The 16,260-nt window shown below is 45.4% G+C and overlaps 1 protein-coding gene across 1 annotated transcript in view; it reads left to right on the plus strand.

Annotated features, from left to right (window-relative positions):
* Positions 1 to 13,109, plus strand: part of LOC117462150 (cadherin-18-like) — a 173,189-nt gene extending 160,080 nt beyond the window's left edge. Inside the window, exons 9-11 of the mRNA XM_071206380.1 lie at positions 9,120 to 9,234; positions 11,327 to 11,593; positions 12,442 to 13,109. Coding sequence (XP_071062481.1) covers positions 9,120 to 9,234; positions 11,327 to 11,593; positions 12,442 to 13,109 — 1,050 coding nt within the window. The remainder of the gene's footprint in view (positions 1 to 9,119; positions 9,235 to 11,326; positions 11,594 to 12,441) is intronic.
* Positions 13,110 to 16,260: the final 3,151 nt, after the last annotated feature.

Genomic DNA, 16,260 nt, shown 5'->3' on the forward strand with positions numbered 1-16,260 from the left:
AGGTGCCCGAACCACCTCAACTGGCTTCTTTCGACGCGAAGGAGGAGCGGCTCAACTCCGAGTCCCTCCCTGATGACCGAACTTCTCACCTTATCTCTAAGGGAGACACCAGCCACCCGGCGGAGGAAACCCATCTCGGCCGCTTGTATCCGCGATCTCGTTCTTTCGGTCATGACCCATCCTTCATGACCATAGGTGAGGGTAGGAACGAAAATGGCCCGGTAGACAGAGAGCCTTGCCTTCCGGCTCAGCTCCCTTTTCGTCACAACGGTGCGGTAAAGCGACTGCAGTACCGCTCCCGCTGCTCCGATTCTCCGGCCCATCTCACGCTCCATTGTTCCCTCACTCGAGAACAAGACCCCGAGATACTTGAACTCCTTCACTTGGGGTAAGGACTCATTCCCTACTTGGAGTGGACAGTCCATCGGTTTCCTGCTGAGAACCATGGCCTCAGATCTGGAGGTGCTGATCCTCATCCCAGCCGCTTCACACTCGGTTGCGAACCAATCCAGTGAGTGCTGAAGGTCGCAGACCGATGAAGCCATCAGAACCACATCATCTGCAAAAAGCAGTGGTGCAATCCTTAGTCCACCGAACTGCAGACCCCCCCCCCCACGACTACGCCTCGAAATCCTAACCATGTATATTACAAACAGGATTGGTGACAAAGCGCAGCCCTGGCGGAGGCCAACCCTCACCGGAAATGGGTCCGACTTCCTGCCGAGGACCCGGACACAGCTCTCGCTTTGGGAGTACAGAGATTGGATGGCCCTGAGTAGAGACCCCCTCCCCCCATACTCCCGCAGCACCTCCCACAGTAACTCCCTGGGAACCCGGTCATACGCCTTCTCCAAGTCTACAAAACACATGTAGACCGGATAAGCGTACTCTCAGGCCCCCTCCAGGATCCTTGCGAGAGTAAAAAGCTGATCCGTCGTTCCACGACCAGGACGGAATCCGCATTGTTCCTCCTCAATCTGAGGTTCGACAATCGGCCTGACCCTCCTTTCAAGTACCTTGGAGTAAACTTTACTAAGATGTGTTTTACTTAAATGTATAACACATGATTACAATGTGAATTTAGAAAAGAAGAAACCAAGATATTTAACATCAAAACAGATTGTATTGATGGGAAAAGCTGCCTTTCATGAAGCACATTCCGGCAGCAGCCGATACAGCAACACTGAAACACATGAGCACATGCTGCAGTTTAAACTCACACACACTATTGTATGTATTTATAGGTTCACCTACTGAATTAAAAACAGAACCAAAGAAAGTGAAAACCATAAAGCGGATTCAGACAGTAGGCGTATTGATTCACGCTCGTTTGCTGGTGCCACGAACCTGAAACCCAGAGGACAGCTGTACAAGAGAGCTATCAAGGTGTTTGACAGAAGGCCACATTCATACCACCACTGTGCCATCTTGGAGAAACTATTTTGACAATTGTAAGTCTTTTAAAAGTATGTGTTTTTTTTATAAATGTTGACATGGACTGCCCCCCTCCCTTAGGGGAATTCACCCACAGAAAACACACTAGACGCTGCACTAGGTCAGAAACCAGAGGAGACTGTGAAGTCCACCGCAGACGGACCACTTTTGAACAAAATGTCCTCCATTAAAGGAAGCTCATTGTGGAACAGCCTCCCAGCTGAGACACGGGATTGTCCCACTCTCAATAGCTTCAAAGGTCAACTCAGAGAATGGTTGAGAAACAAGCAGACGTGCGATCACCGCTAAACGCACTTTAACACAGGGGTTTCTCCTCTCGCACTTTAGGTAGCACTCTTATCTTCTCTTGCACTTTACATGTCGTAGCTGCTATACTGTATCACCATGTCATAAATACTTGTGTATGCTGCTTTTGCTCTCTTGCACCTTTTGCATATCATGTATTTTGTTTTTGCTATCTTTGTAAAATGTAAATGTCTTAAATGTTTGTATGTGAGGGACTGCTGATGGAAATGATCTGAAAGCTAAATCTGGCACTGATACGCATGACACATTTGAATGTTGTAAGTGTTCATTACAGTGAGTTGTCCCTGCCAAATAAATGATTACATTAAGGGCCTACGCAGTTGCTGCACTAAACTATATTTTAGCATTTAAAATACCTAGCCATTATTTTGCGGTTATTTTGGTGAAAGTAATTCAAAAGTAATATAAAAGTATGTGTAACTCATTACATTTCAGAGACAGTAATATTGTAATGTAACTTACTACTTAAAAAAGACAGTAATAAGTCATATGTAATGTATTACATTTTGGAAGTAACTTGCCCAACACTGATTGGTGCTCGAGTTGACTGCCTGAACTAGCTCGCAGGCTTCGCCCCATTTATGATACTTATGCTACTGTAAGGGAATACAGTTACATGTGTTTGTATCCTGATTACTTAATACTGTAACATGTAATCTGTTACTTCCCAAGCCTGATCACCAGCACAGTTCAAATCGAGCAAAGAATATTTTTGATCTTGCTCGAAATGCAACAAATTGACCCAAACAATCTGACAGGACTCACTCATGTATTGAGTTGTATATTGTGTGTATATTTAAACTAGTGACTTCAAAATGAAGTTGTGTTAACATCATGGAGACGATGCAGATAAAACCCTGAGGGCTTAAATACACTCCAACACTTGGAATGTCCTCTTGCTTTCAATATGTAAGAAACAGCCATTGATACCTGTCGTGTTTCTCAAACAGGAGTACTAGGACCCCTAGGGGCATTTAGGAGTACTACAGGGAGTATTTGCGATTTGAAACATTTTAATTTACCAAATGATCGGTCATGCATAACTCCTAAAATACACCAAATGTTCAGTTTGAGTGGGAAGCCACTTTCTACCTTGAATGAGACAAATAGCAAAAAAGTGTATTGTTGAATACGCACTATAGCCATAACATGGAGAAAAGAGAGGGGGGAAAGCAAAGAAGTGAATATTCACTTTTCTTAACCCTTAGATGCCCGAGTGACTCTCCACTCTTCCATAAGTGGGTCGAAAAGGACCCGTATTAGAATAATGTGTTTTTATGCCATTTTTGTCATTTTGGTTAAGAAAAATCACTTGTTTAATATTTAGTATTATATTTTGGTTCACATTAGAAATATCCATCCATCCATCCATCTTCTCCCGCTTATCCGTGGTCGGGTCGCGGGGGCAGCAGTTCCAGCAGAGAGCCCCAAACTTTCTTTTCCCTGGCGACATCAACCAGCTCTGACTGGGGGATCCCAAGGCGCTCCCAGGCCAGCGAAGAGATATAATCCCTCCACCTGGTCCTAGGTCTACCCCTTGGTCTCTTCCCAGCTGGACGTGCCTGGAACACCTCCCTAGGGAGGCGCCCAGGTGGCATCCTAACTAGGTGCCCGAACCACCTCAACTGGCTTCTTTCGACGCGAAGGAGGAGCGGCTCAACTCCGAGTCCCTCCCTGATGACCGAACTTCTCACCTTATCTCTAAGGGAGACACCAGCCACCCGGCGGAGGAAACCCATCTCGGCCGCTTGTATCCGCGATCTCGTTCTTTCGGTCATGACCCATCCTTCATGACCATAGGTGAGGGTAGGAACGAAAATGGCCCGGTAGACAGAGAGCTTTGCCTTCCGGCTCAGCTCCCTTTTCGTCACAACGGTGCGGTAAAGCGACTGCAATACCGCTCCCGCTGCTCCGATTCTCCGGCCCATCTCACGCTCCATTGATCCCTCACTCGAGAACAAGACCCCGAGATACTTGAACTCCTTCACTTGGGGTAAGGACTCATTCCCTACTTGGAGTGGACAGTCCATCGGTTTCCTGCTGAGAACCATGGCCTCAGATTTGGAGGTGCTGATCCTCATCCCAGCCGCTTCACACTCGGTTGCGAACCGATCCAGTGAGTGCTGAAGGTCGCAGACCGATGAAGCCATCAGAACCACATCATCTGCAAAAAGCAGTGGTGCAATCCTTAGTCCACCGAACTGCAGACCCCCCCCCCCCACGACTACGCCTCGAAATCCGATCCATGTATATTACAAACAGGATTGGTGACAAAGCGCAGCCCTGGCGGAGGCCAACCCTCACCGGAAATGGGTCCGACTTACTGCCGAGGACCCGGACACAGCTCTCGCTTTGGGAGTACAGAGATTGGATGGCCCTGAGTAGAGACCCCCTCACCCCATACTCCCGCAGCACCTCCCACAGTAACTCCCTGGGAACCCGGTCATACGCCTTCTCCAAGTCTACAAAACACATGTAGACCGGATAAGCGTACTCCCAGGCCCCCTCCAGGATCCTTGCGAGAGTAAAAAGCTGATCCGTCGTTCCACGACCAGGACGGAATCCGCATTGTTCCTCCTCAATCTGAGGTTCGACAATCGGCCTGACCCTCCTTTCGAGTACCTTGGAGTAAACTTTCCCGGGGAGGCTGAGTAGTGTGATGCCTCTGTAATTGGCACACACCCTCTGATCCCCCTTTTTGAAAAGGGGGACCACCACCCCGGTCTGCCACTCCTTCGGTACCATTTCCGACTTCCACGCAACGTTGATGAGACGTGTCAACCATGACAGTCCCTCAACACCCAGAGCCTTCAGCATTTCCGGGCGGATCTCATCCACCCCCGGGGCTTTGCCACTGTGGAGTTGTTTGACGACCTCAGTGACCTCCCCCCGGGAGATTGGCGTTGATCCCCCGTCATACTCCAGCTCTGCCTCTAACATAGAGGGCGGAGTTGTCGGGTTCAGGAGTTCCTCAAAGTGTTCCTTCCAACGTCCCAACACTCCATCAGTTGAGGTCAACAACGTCCCATCCTTACTGTACACAGCTTGGATGGTTCCCTGCTTCCCCCTCCTGAGGTGTCGGACAGTTTTCCAGAACAACTTTGGTGCCGCCCGAAAGTCCTTCTCCATGTCTTCTCCGAACTTCTCCCACACCCGCTGCTTTGCCTCGGCCACGGATGAGGCTGCTGCCCTTCGGGCCTGTCGGTACCTTGCAACTGCTTCGGGAGTCCCCCGGGATAACAAATCCCTGAAGGCCTCCTTCTTCAGTCGGACGGCTTCCCTGACCACCGGTGTCCACCAGGAGGTTCGAGGGTTACCGCCCCTTGAGGCACCTAAGACCTTGAGACCACAGCTCCCCACCGCGGCTTCGGCAATAGAGGCTTTGAACACCGACCACTCTGGTTCAATGTCCCCAACCTCCACAGGAATGCCCGAAAAGCTCCGCCGGAGGTGTGAGTTGAAGGCCTCCTGAACTTGGGCCTCCTCCAGACGTTCCCAGTTCACCCGAACTACACGTTTGGGCTTACCAGGTCTATCCAGAGGCTTCCCCCGCCACTCGACCCAACTCACCACCAGATGGTGATCAGTTGACAACTCCGCCCCTCTCTTTACCCGAGTGTCCAAAACATACGGCCTCAGGTCCGATGATACGATAACGAAATCGATCATGGACCTTCTGCCTAGGGTGCTCTGGTACCACGTACACTTATGAGCATCCTTATGTTCGAACATGGTGTTTGTTATGGCCAATCCATGACTAGCACAGAAGTCCAGTAACAAACCACCACTCCGGTTCAGATCAGGGGGGCCGTTCCTCCCAATCACGCCCCTCCAAGTGTCTCCATCATTGCCCACATGTGCGTTGAAGTCTCCCAGCAAGACTAAGGAGTCCCCTTCAGGAGCCCCATACAGGACTCTTTCCAGGGTCTCCAAGAAGGCCGAATACTCTGAACTGCTGTTGGGTGCATAAGCACACACAACAGTCAGAGTTTTCCCCCCCATAACCCGCAGGCGTAGGGAGGCGACCCTCTCGTCCACTGGGGTATACTCCAACAACGAAGCACCTAACCGGGGACTTGTGAGTATCCCCACACCCGCCCGGCGCCTCACACCTTGAGCAACTCCGGAGAAGAATAGAGTCCAACCCCTATCCAGAAGTAAGGTTCCAGAGCCGACGCTGTGCGTAGAGGTGAGCCCAACCAGATCCAACTGGTACCGCTCCACCTCCCGCACAAGCTCCGGCTCCTTCCCCCCCAGAGAGGTGACGTTCCACGTCCCCAAAGCCAGCTTCTGCCGCCCGGGTCTGGTCCGTCGAGACCCTCCGCTTTCACTGCCACCCGTCTGGCAGCGCACCCGACCCCATCGATGTTTCCCGTAGGTGGTGGGCCCGCGGGACAGAGAAGCGGAGGTGTTGCCCACGTTGCCTTTTCGGGCTGGGCCCGGCCGGGCTCCGTGGCAAGCCCGGCCACCAGACGCTCGCCGACGAGTCCTCCTTCTGGGCCTGGCTCCAGAAGGGGACCCCGGGCTTCCTCCGGGCCGGGTATCCTCACTTCTTGTTTTTCCTTTCATGAGGTCTTTTGAACCAATCTTAGTCTGGCCCCTTGCCTGAGACCAATTTGCCATGGGAGACCCTACCAGGAACACAAGGTTCCAGACAACACAGCCCCCAGGTTCATCAGGGCACACAAACCTCTCTACCACGGTAAGGTGCTGGTTCTTCAGAGAGGCAGAGATTAGAAATATTTTATATTTAATTTTTCACAATCTATAATTTTAGAAAAAAAATTACATTTTGAAAAAAACCATTTTGAGCATATCGATGCAAAGATCTCCGCTATTCTGAGACCCTCACAGTATTCTAGTCCCTTTTCAAAACTCGTCTCTTCTCCTCTTGTCTACTCATAGCCCCCCATCAATCCATGCCGGTTGATCAAGTTTGATAGTCCTCTACACCCCCCCTAACCTTCCCTTATATTGTAAAGCGATTTTGAGTCCTTGAAAAGCCCTATACAAATATAATGTATTATTATTATTATTATTATACTGACAGGTATCAGATCTTGCTGTGTAAAATAATCTTCCTGAGAGGTGTCACTTGTGATGTAGTCTGTGTGTCCTACAGTGAATGTAGTCCTGACAGCAACAGGTGATAAGAATGCGGGTCATTTTTGACCCACTTATGGAAGCTCGGGATAGTAATACAAAAACTACAATTTCTTAAAATGTCAATTTAAAATGTGAATGGCGTGATATCCAAAACATGTTTTTTGATGAATAGCTGGAATATGAAATGATAAAAAAATGTAATTACAAAGATACTTCAAGAAAACCACCTCAGCGGGTCCAAAAAGACCCACTTATGCATCTAAGGGTTATAGAAAATAAAAATAAATCGTTTTTCTTTTTTATACCTTGTTTTCTGCAAAGGTTAACTTTTATTTGAACAGATTTTAAAGTAAGGAGGATTAACTGGCCGATGGTTTACCTGGCTCACAGTTCCTAACATCAGTTATTAGCAACATAGAACATACAACCTCACTTATATAATATTATATATGAATCAGATGTTGTGATGACCTGTCTAAAGGACTAGTTCCTGTCACAGAAGAATTTGAAATGACCCCCAATTTATAAGAAATTGTAGAAAAGTCATATAATGTAAAATGTATTCATATATAACTAACCTTGGGCTCTTCTGGATTGAATCCACTAAGCCTGTGCTTCTTGTTTTAAAATAATGAAGAGGCGTGCCCAGGGTGGGAATTTCACGACGGCCATGGCCGTCGTTGCCCCGCACGTTGGCCGTGATGCCCTGTTAAAAAAAATGCAATTCACGGCCAAAGTGGCCTTTGTGCCCCTGTCAAAAGTAAAAAAAAATGTCCTGTGGTATTGGTATTTTGACTAGCAATTTAGTTAAATTGTTTCGTTTATCAACGCTACAACATAGCGTTTCGTGAGTCGGTTGTCGTTGTTGGGGGGGGGAAGCAAACAGCTGTTTGCTGCTCCCGATGTGCTCAGCAGCAAACAGCTGTTTGCTGCGGAGCACAGCGCGAGCAGGCTCCCGTGAGCGGGAGAGCGCTCCTTCTTCACTACAGACTATCGCGCCACCTAACCATTAGCCAAAATGTTTTTAATACGAGCGGTAACCGGCCAAGTGCCGTGCAAAAAACAATCTTCAAATAAAAGAAAGTCACCGGAGGAGTTAAAGGAGTGACAGGGAGTTGGCTGCAGTGCCGCGTTCCAAAACCCTTTTATAATCTATCGATTAGATTTATGATTCGAAAATTATAAAAGTAGGGTAGACATGTGGAGATTATCCGGCTGAACAAAACGTGCATTTATCAAACAGGTTTGTTTTCCACAGACCTTATTTCCAGCTATTTTCCAAAACCCTGTGGAGAAATTCCATTGCTTTTTGTGGAGGGAACCAGCAGCTTACTTCCTGGTTTCAGGACGCGTCACTGCACCTCTCAATATGATGCCAGTATAAACAAGGTCTTCTGTCGGCTCTGTACATCAATGCCGACCCATGCTGACAAGTAAGTGAAGAGTAGACAATATAAAGGTATTGGCGAAATGTCCCACCAGTTTAGGATAATGAAGGTTCTAATCAAATCAATTACATATAGCCATTACATGTCTAACTGCTAATGACAGGAAGGCAGAAAGTGCATTATACAAATAATAATACTCATAATAATAGCAGACATGTTTTAACAATGACCACAATATCATTATTTGAATAAACCAAATATGAATAATTGAGGGAAATGAGGAAGAACTGATGATTAAAATGTTGTAGTACAAGTAGTAATGTAGTTAGTGCATAAATTATTGCAACAAATGTGTGATTTTTTTTTTGGTGGACGAATGCTCCGGGCCAGTGGTTACAATGGTGGGGCCAGTGACAATACAATTGTACCCTTACTGTCTACCCCTGACTGACTTATGTGGTTTACGGCTGAACTTAACGTATACGTTTAAGAAACACTATTGCTATTCAGCCGTTTGTAAAACGACTGGTGTTGATGTTAGTGCTACACTTTTCAGTCATGTTGATTGACCAGCGTAATTTAACCAAACAGCCTTTGTGCCCTGTCATGTGGCCTTTGTGCCCTTAAAAAAAATGTGAACGGGAAGGCCAAATGGCCTTGCCCCTAAAATGACGAAATTCCAAGCCTGGGCGTGCCATCACCCCCACGAACATAACAATGGTACGGTGCATCTTGAATGATCAAACTGGTCAATCAAGTAATCGAGTATTCAATCAATGTATGACTTTTCCTACTTTTCTTTTTGTTTCTCAACGTGTGCACGTTTCTCTGACCCGTACTTCTTTGTCTGTTGTTTTCCATCAGCTGATTCAGACCCTCCGAGCTGCAGATCTGGACAACTTTGCAAATGGAATGTTTTCCTTCTACTTTCCTGCTGGGATTCCAACCAACCCACATTTTACTGTGAAGGACAATGGCGGTAAAAAGACATACACACACCATTCGTTAAACATGACAACACATATAACACATAAGGGTATACTACAGACATAATGCTGCAATTGGTAAAGTTCCTTTAAATTACCATACTGCTGGGTGGCTAAATCTATTATATTATAAATTGGTACAAAATAAAAATCAATGCACTGTCTATCGTCCAGTGATTCTCAAAGACCATGACCCAGAGGCCGATAGAACTGTGGCAGAACATGTAACACAAAAAGGGAAATATATGTAAATCAAACATATATTTCCAGAGTTATGTTCCCTCTCCTTTCATTTAACTGAGTCAAGATCAGCTGTGACGCTTCAGATTGGAGGCGGGGCTAGAGCAAAATGCAAGTGCGCACCCTAGTGCCCAGATACGGGTACTTCTGATCTCAAGGGTCAGGCCAACGTTTGCTTCTGGTCATCACATTTACGCTTCAAAAATCCTAAAAGTGGTGTTAATGTGTTGAGATGATACCGCTGAACAAAACATGCAAATATCATTAACGTGTAGGAAGCCTATTTTCTGCAGTATTCTGAAATCCAATGGAAAGATCCCATTGCTCTTTGTTGGGCCTATACGCACGCCATCGCTGCCCCACTCTGCATTCTGTTGGGCAGCCCTGTGCCGCGTAATGACTTAATGATCCTTCACTCCTGGTTACCGCCCTCCGCAGGTGATGAGAGTAGCGTTGCCGGTTTATGTGTGTTGGGATTTGTGTTGTGTGCACACCCAGAGGCTTCATGCATGTCAACAGGAAACACACCCTCAACACATGACCAAATCCACACACACACCCCACTGCTGACGGCTTCATCGTGGCGTCCCCAGGGAAGGTTGGACTCTCACTGATGTGGAGATGCCTCCTCATACATATGCATCAGCTGCTTCTCTGTCAGCTTCTCTCAGACACGGCCTCCGTGTGTTTGCTAACTATGTTGGTCAATATAACCAGAGTCAATGCCTGCATATCAGAGAGGGCTGCAGCTCCAATGTAGAACCACTTAGGTCACATAGGGAGTCAAAATAAAGCTTTATTTATAGCACTTTTCATACACAGGGTGCTTCAACGTGCTTTAACATATATTTTAATATATGTAATGTATATAACGAATACAAGGAGGTGAAATAGGCTGTTCAAATTGAATACACAATTTCACAACAGATAAGCCACAAAGTTAGACAAAAAGATTAAAAACAATAAAATATGAAAACGATCATACACATAAAACAATGTAAGAAAAATGGGGGAAATAATAATAATAACCAATTATGACTTTTACAGATATATTGTTTAATTTAGCATGCTTAAGTTTGCAAAAATGTTTATAGTTCAATGAATAAATGAATATGTGATTTCAAAGAAGCTTTTCACGTAAAACCTAATATTCATAATGAATAAGTATGATCTCCGTATTTCTGAAATCAAAGATAACACCCCACTGTCAGTGTCTCTCCACAATTAGTATTCATCATTAGCACTAGTTAGGAAAGACTGTAATGTAAAAGGGTTCGCTCAAGTTGATGAACCAATTAAAAAGGACACCCAATTCTTATTTCCTTTCCAAAGGCTCAGATGAACCGAATACCTGTCCAGCTGCACGCCGCAGAGAGACATAGTTCCATGCTAGATGGTGGAGCATTAGCTAACTGAAGAAACAGGTGGAGACCAACATATAGTTAAATGTGGCAACAAAAAACATACATTAAAAAGCTTAAACATATAAAGGCAATGCAGCTTGTGTTGAAGTTATTGGACCTTATTGTCGTTTGATGACAATGGGAGGCGTGTGGCGCAGTGGGTTATGCGTTAGTGTTGGGGTCAGGGGAGCACAGGTTCAAACCCCACTGCAGTCAGCATGTCGTTGTGTCCCTGAGACACTTCACCCCAAAGTGCTCCTGTGGGGATTGTCCACAGTACTGAGTATGTTAGTCGCTTTGTAGAAAAGCGTCTAACACGTAACATGTCATGTAATGTCTGACTCATTCTTATACCTTGTCAATGTACTATTGATTGGGACAGGTTACTGTGCTTTATTAAAGTGCGGATGTGTCTCCTTCTTCCCTTGTCTGTCCTCTCCAGACCACACTGCCAGTATAATCTCTCAGCGGCGGGAGGGCTTCAGTCAGGACCGGGACCAGGAGGTCTTCAGCCTGGTGCTGGTGGTGGCTGATGGGGGGGAGCCCCCTCTCAGCAGCACTGCTACGCTCTCCCTGAGGGTGTGTGTGTGTCAGAGGAACACCAGGGGGCGCCACAACAGCGTCTGTCAGGCCGAGGCCTTCCTGTCCCCAGCTGGTCTCAGCATCGGGGCTTGTGTGGCTATTATGCTTTGTATCGTCATATTAATAAGTATGTATGTGGGGGGAAATGTGGTCTATCCTTGTCTTGTACATCTCACATGCTTGGAAGTGGAAGTTTTGCTGATTTTATGTGTAGAATTTTGTATAATATATATTTTGTAAATTATTCCTATTGCACAGAAAAAATACATTGGGAAAAATGGTTGCTGTTGTGTGGATTTTAAACCATTCATTGGCATATACACAACTTCATGATTCTTACCAGAAGGGTTTCGTACCAGTAGATTGCGAGTGACAGAATACTAGACTAGTGCCTTCTTTGATTGTCCGGCAATCAGATCACGGATTAATTGGATTTTTCCAAACTGTGTTAATAACAAGTGTTACTAGTACAATAAGAAGTACAAAGTCGACGGCAGGTACCAGTCTGGTTACGTTGGTGTTCTCACCCTATCAACTGGTTCCAAACGATAACAGGACAGTTCCTAAAGATAAACAACTTAAAGAGCCGAGATGTTGTTGATACCTTGGTTATAATCCCAGTTCACCGAAGTTGGATATGTCTTGTCCCGTTCTGTTGGATGTCTCCTTGATTCAATCACAGTCGGTGCATGATGCATTTATACGCCAGAAACTGTTTTCCTGAGGATTTTCTCAATCAGTCTTTGTCAATAAATATAACATGAAGTTTTAGTAACTAAGGATAAAAGCTGATATATATTTGGTGTAATGGTACGTAACTAAAAACCACTTGGTTTGGTATTTCTTAGACATAAATCCTCTTGATGCAATCAGTCAGTCAATGTTTATTATCCAATCATTCTGTTCACGTTATGGTAAAAAGGATTTTGTTGATTTGTATTTACGTCTCTTTCCCCTTTCTTCTGTTCCCTCCAGCCATAGTGATGCTGTTCACGCAGCTCCGAAATAAGAAAGCGAGTAAAGAGCCCTTAATTATTTCCGAAGAGGACATCAGAGAAAACGTGGTGACCTATGACGACGAGGGGGGCGGAGAGGAAGACACGGAGGCCTTTGACATTGCCGCACTTCGAAATCCCCAAAACTCAGAGACCCGGAGGAAGTTCCACAGTTACCATGGCTACAGACCAAGCCCGTACGAAGAGGACGAGCCGGAGGAGGACAAGATGGAGGAGATGGAGGAGGACGGGGTCCTGGTGCTGAGGAGGGGGACGGCTCAGGAGGTGGATTATGGGAACTACGAAGCAGGGCCAGAAACGTCCTGGTTTGTCCTTGACTGCGTTCCTCAAGAGAACAGCCAATCGGCACCCTCCCTTCTGCTGCAGGGTCAGGACATCATTCAGCAGATCCTGGAGCAGAAGGTTGTCCAGGCAGACTCAGACACACGCGGTCCACCTTATGACTCGCTACAGACGTACGCCTATGAGGGCCGGGGGTCCTTGACAGGGTCCGTCAGCTCTCTGGGCCTGACCGGTGCAATGCCCGAACTAAACTATGCCTTCCTGGAAGAATGGGAGTCAGATAGGCAAAGACTGGAACACATGGTCGGAGAGCAGCTGGGTACAGATCAAGCTAACACTGACTAAGACGTTTTGTCTTTTTCTTTTGTTGTTACTGTTAGCAAGACTTTCTGAACCAGGTGCTTTCTACTTGTGGTATTCAACCTGAGAGCCAAGAAGCAAAAGACTGCTGCAAAAAACTGGCAATTAGGAATTGAGATGTCATCTGAAACCTGAGAATAAGAACAGGCATTTTCTATGTGTGACAGGTTCAAAGAACAAAGGCTTCTGGTCTTCATCTTCACTGTTACCAAAGCGTTTAAAACCCTTGCACAGCGACCCTGGAGATACATACTGTGTACGCTAGGAGCCCAGTGATCCGATTGGCAGACACGTTTCATTGGCTTGAAATATGGAAACAGGAAGTTTCACTAATTTCACATTCATTAAAGGTTACCTAGTGTGCACGATCGACTTCTTCATGTCCTTCTACATCAACATGTGTCCCCTCTTCTTCATGTCTTTCTGCATCAACATGTGTCCCCTCTTCTTCATGTCTCTTCTACATCAACATGTGTCCCCTCTTCTTCATGTCTCTTCTACATCAACATGTGTCCCCTCTTCTTCATGTCTCTTCTACATCAACATGTGTCCCCTCTTCTTCATGTCTTTCTGCATCAACATGTGTCCCCTCTTCTTCATGTCTTTCTGCATCAACATGTGTCCCCTCTTCTTCATGTCTCTTCTACATCAACATGTGTCCCCTCTTCTTCATGTCTCTTCTACATCAACATGTGTCCCCTCTTCTTCATGTCTCTTCTACATCAACATGTGTCCCCTCTTCTTCATGTTTCTTCTACATCAACATGTGTCCCCTCTTCTTCATGTCTCTTCTACATCAACATGTGTCCCCTCTTCTTCATGTCTCTCTACATCAACATATGTCCCCTCTTCTTCATGTCTCTTCTACATCTTCATGTGTCCCCTCTTCTTCATGTCTCTTCTACATCAACATGTGTCCCCTCTTCTTCATGTCTCTTCTACATCAACATATGTCCCCTCTTCTTCATCTCTCTCTACATCAACATGTGTCCCCTCTTCTTCATGTCTCTTCTACATTAACATGTGTCCCCTCTTCTTCATGTCTCTTCTACATCAACATGTGTCCCCTCTTCTTCATGTCTCTTCTACATCAACATGTGTCCCCTCTTCTCCATGTCTCTTCTACATCAACATGTGTCCCCTCTTCATCATGTCTCTTCTACATCAACATGTGTCTCCTCTTCTTCATGTGTCTTCTACATCAACATGTGTCCCCTCTTCTTCATGTCTCTTCTTCATCAACATGTGTCCCCTCTTCTTCATGTCTCTTCTACATCAACATGTGTCCCCTCTTCTTCATGTCTTTCTACATCAACATGTGTCCCCTCTTCTTCATGTCTCTACATCAACATGTGTCCCCTCTTCTTCATGTCTCTTCTACATCAACATGTGTCCCCTCTTCTTCATGTCTCTTCTACATCAACATGTGTCCCCTCTTCTTCATGTCTCCTCTACATCAACATGTGTCCCCTCTTCTTCATGTCTCTTCATCAACATGTGTCCCTTCTTCTTCATGTCTCTACATCAACATATGTCCCCTCTTCTTCATGTCTCTACATCAACATGTGTCCCTTCTTCTTCATGTCTCTACATCAACATGTGTCCCCTCTTCTTCATGTCTCTTCTACATCTTCATGTCTCGTCTACATCAACATGTGTCCCCTCTTCTTCATGTCTCCTCTACATCAACATGTGTCCCCTCTTCTTCATGTCTCTACATCAACATGTGTCCCTTCTTCTTCATGTCTCTACATCAACATGTGTCCCCTCTTCTTCATGTCTCTACTACATCAACATGTGTCCCTTCTTCTTCATGTCTCTACATCAACATGTGTCCCTTCTTCTTCATGTCTCTACATCAACATGTGTCCCCTCTTCTTCATGTCTCCTCTACATCAACATGTGTCCCTTCTTCTTCATGTCTCTACATCAACATGTGTCCCTTCTTCTTCATGTCTCTACATCAACATGTGTCCCCTCTGTGGAAAGAGACTCTGAAAGTTTCCGGAACAAAGATTCTCTCTCTTTTTGATCCATTTCTATAAAAACCTGTCCGAAAATGAGCTGATCAGATTTTGGCCACTTTATGATGTCATAACGATTTGGGTTGTGTAACCATTAGCCAATCAGCAACCAAGGTATCAGAGGGGCGTGAGGCTCCTTATTTTCATCTAAAGTAACAGACAGAGAATCAGCACTTTGGAAACAGGGCTGAAACAGAGGGGATTATGGGTAATGCTGCATTGATCTGTTGGTGTTTGGAGCCAAACACTTCAAACACATGTTGTGTATCTGAGACCTGTGATATATTGATGAGAAACAGTATAAAGGGGGCTCTTTAAGAGAATGAGAATGATACATTTGGCATAAATATAGAAAGAAGAAAGGAAGGTCCTCCTGACGTTCTAATGTCCAAAATGAGTTATGGCGTATTAGCTTCTATTATTCACTTCTTTGATACGGTTGTAAAACCTTAGATATGTGTTTATTCCCATAGCATCAAGACCTTGAAGCATTATCTTCCCAAATGTGGATCAGTGTGGATTAGCTCTGGAACAACAATGAAAGGTGATCTCTAACCATTTCTTAGACTGCAGGTATGGAGACAGATTTGGGTCAATATTCTAGCGCACAAAACAAGCTACTCACGAGTAGCTACACACGCGCATGAAACCCCCGCGAGCGGCTATGCGCTCGCTCGCGAGAGAGACAGCCCTCTTGCTCAATAGAGTCTGTCTACGCGCGCGTGAAAAGTTTCTGATACTTTGGGGCGGTGCCACTGGACTTTGATTGACAGCTGCAAGGAAGCCCGGAGTTGCCAGTTTTGATAAATGCCTGAACTACCAAGAGCCGAGGAGTGACAGCTGCAAGATCAGTTGGACGAGACTGAATGGTAAAGTTGTCGATAAAAAACTATTATATTCGTAAAGTGTACAGCTAATATATATATATATATATATATGTAATTTTTTTTATATCAAATTAATTTATATATATATATATATATATAAATTAATTTGATATAAAAAAAATTACACATTAATTCTAGGACTGCAATACTTTTACAAACACTATAGTAATAATATGCATTCATTATGACAACATCATACTATTTCTATAGGAGTGTTCTTGTGTT

This window comes from Pseudochaenichthys georgianus, chromosome 17 (assembly GCF_902827115.2).
Source record: "Pseudochaenichthys georgianus chromosome 17, fPseGeo1.2, whole genome shotgun sequence".
In the NCBI taxonomy this organism is placed as follows: domain Eukaryota; kingdom Metazoa; phylum Chordata; class Actinopteri; order Perciformes; family Channichthyidae; genus Pseudochaenichthys; species Pseudochaenichthys georgianus.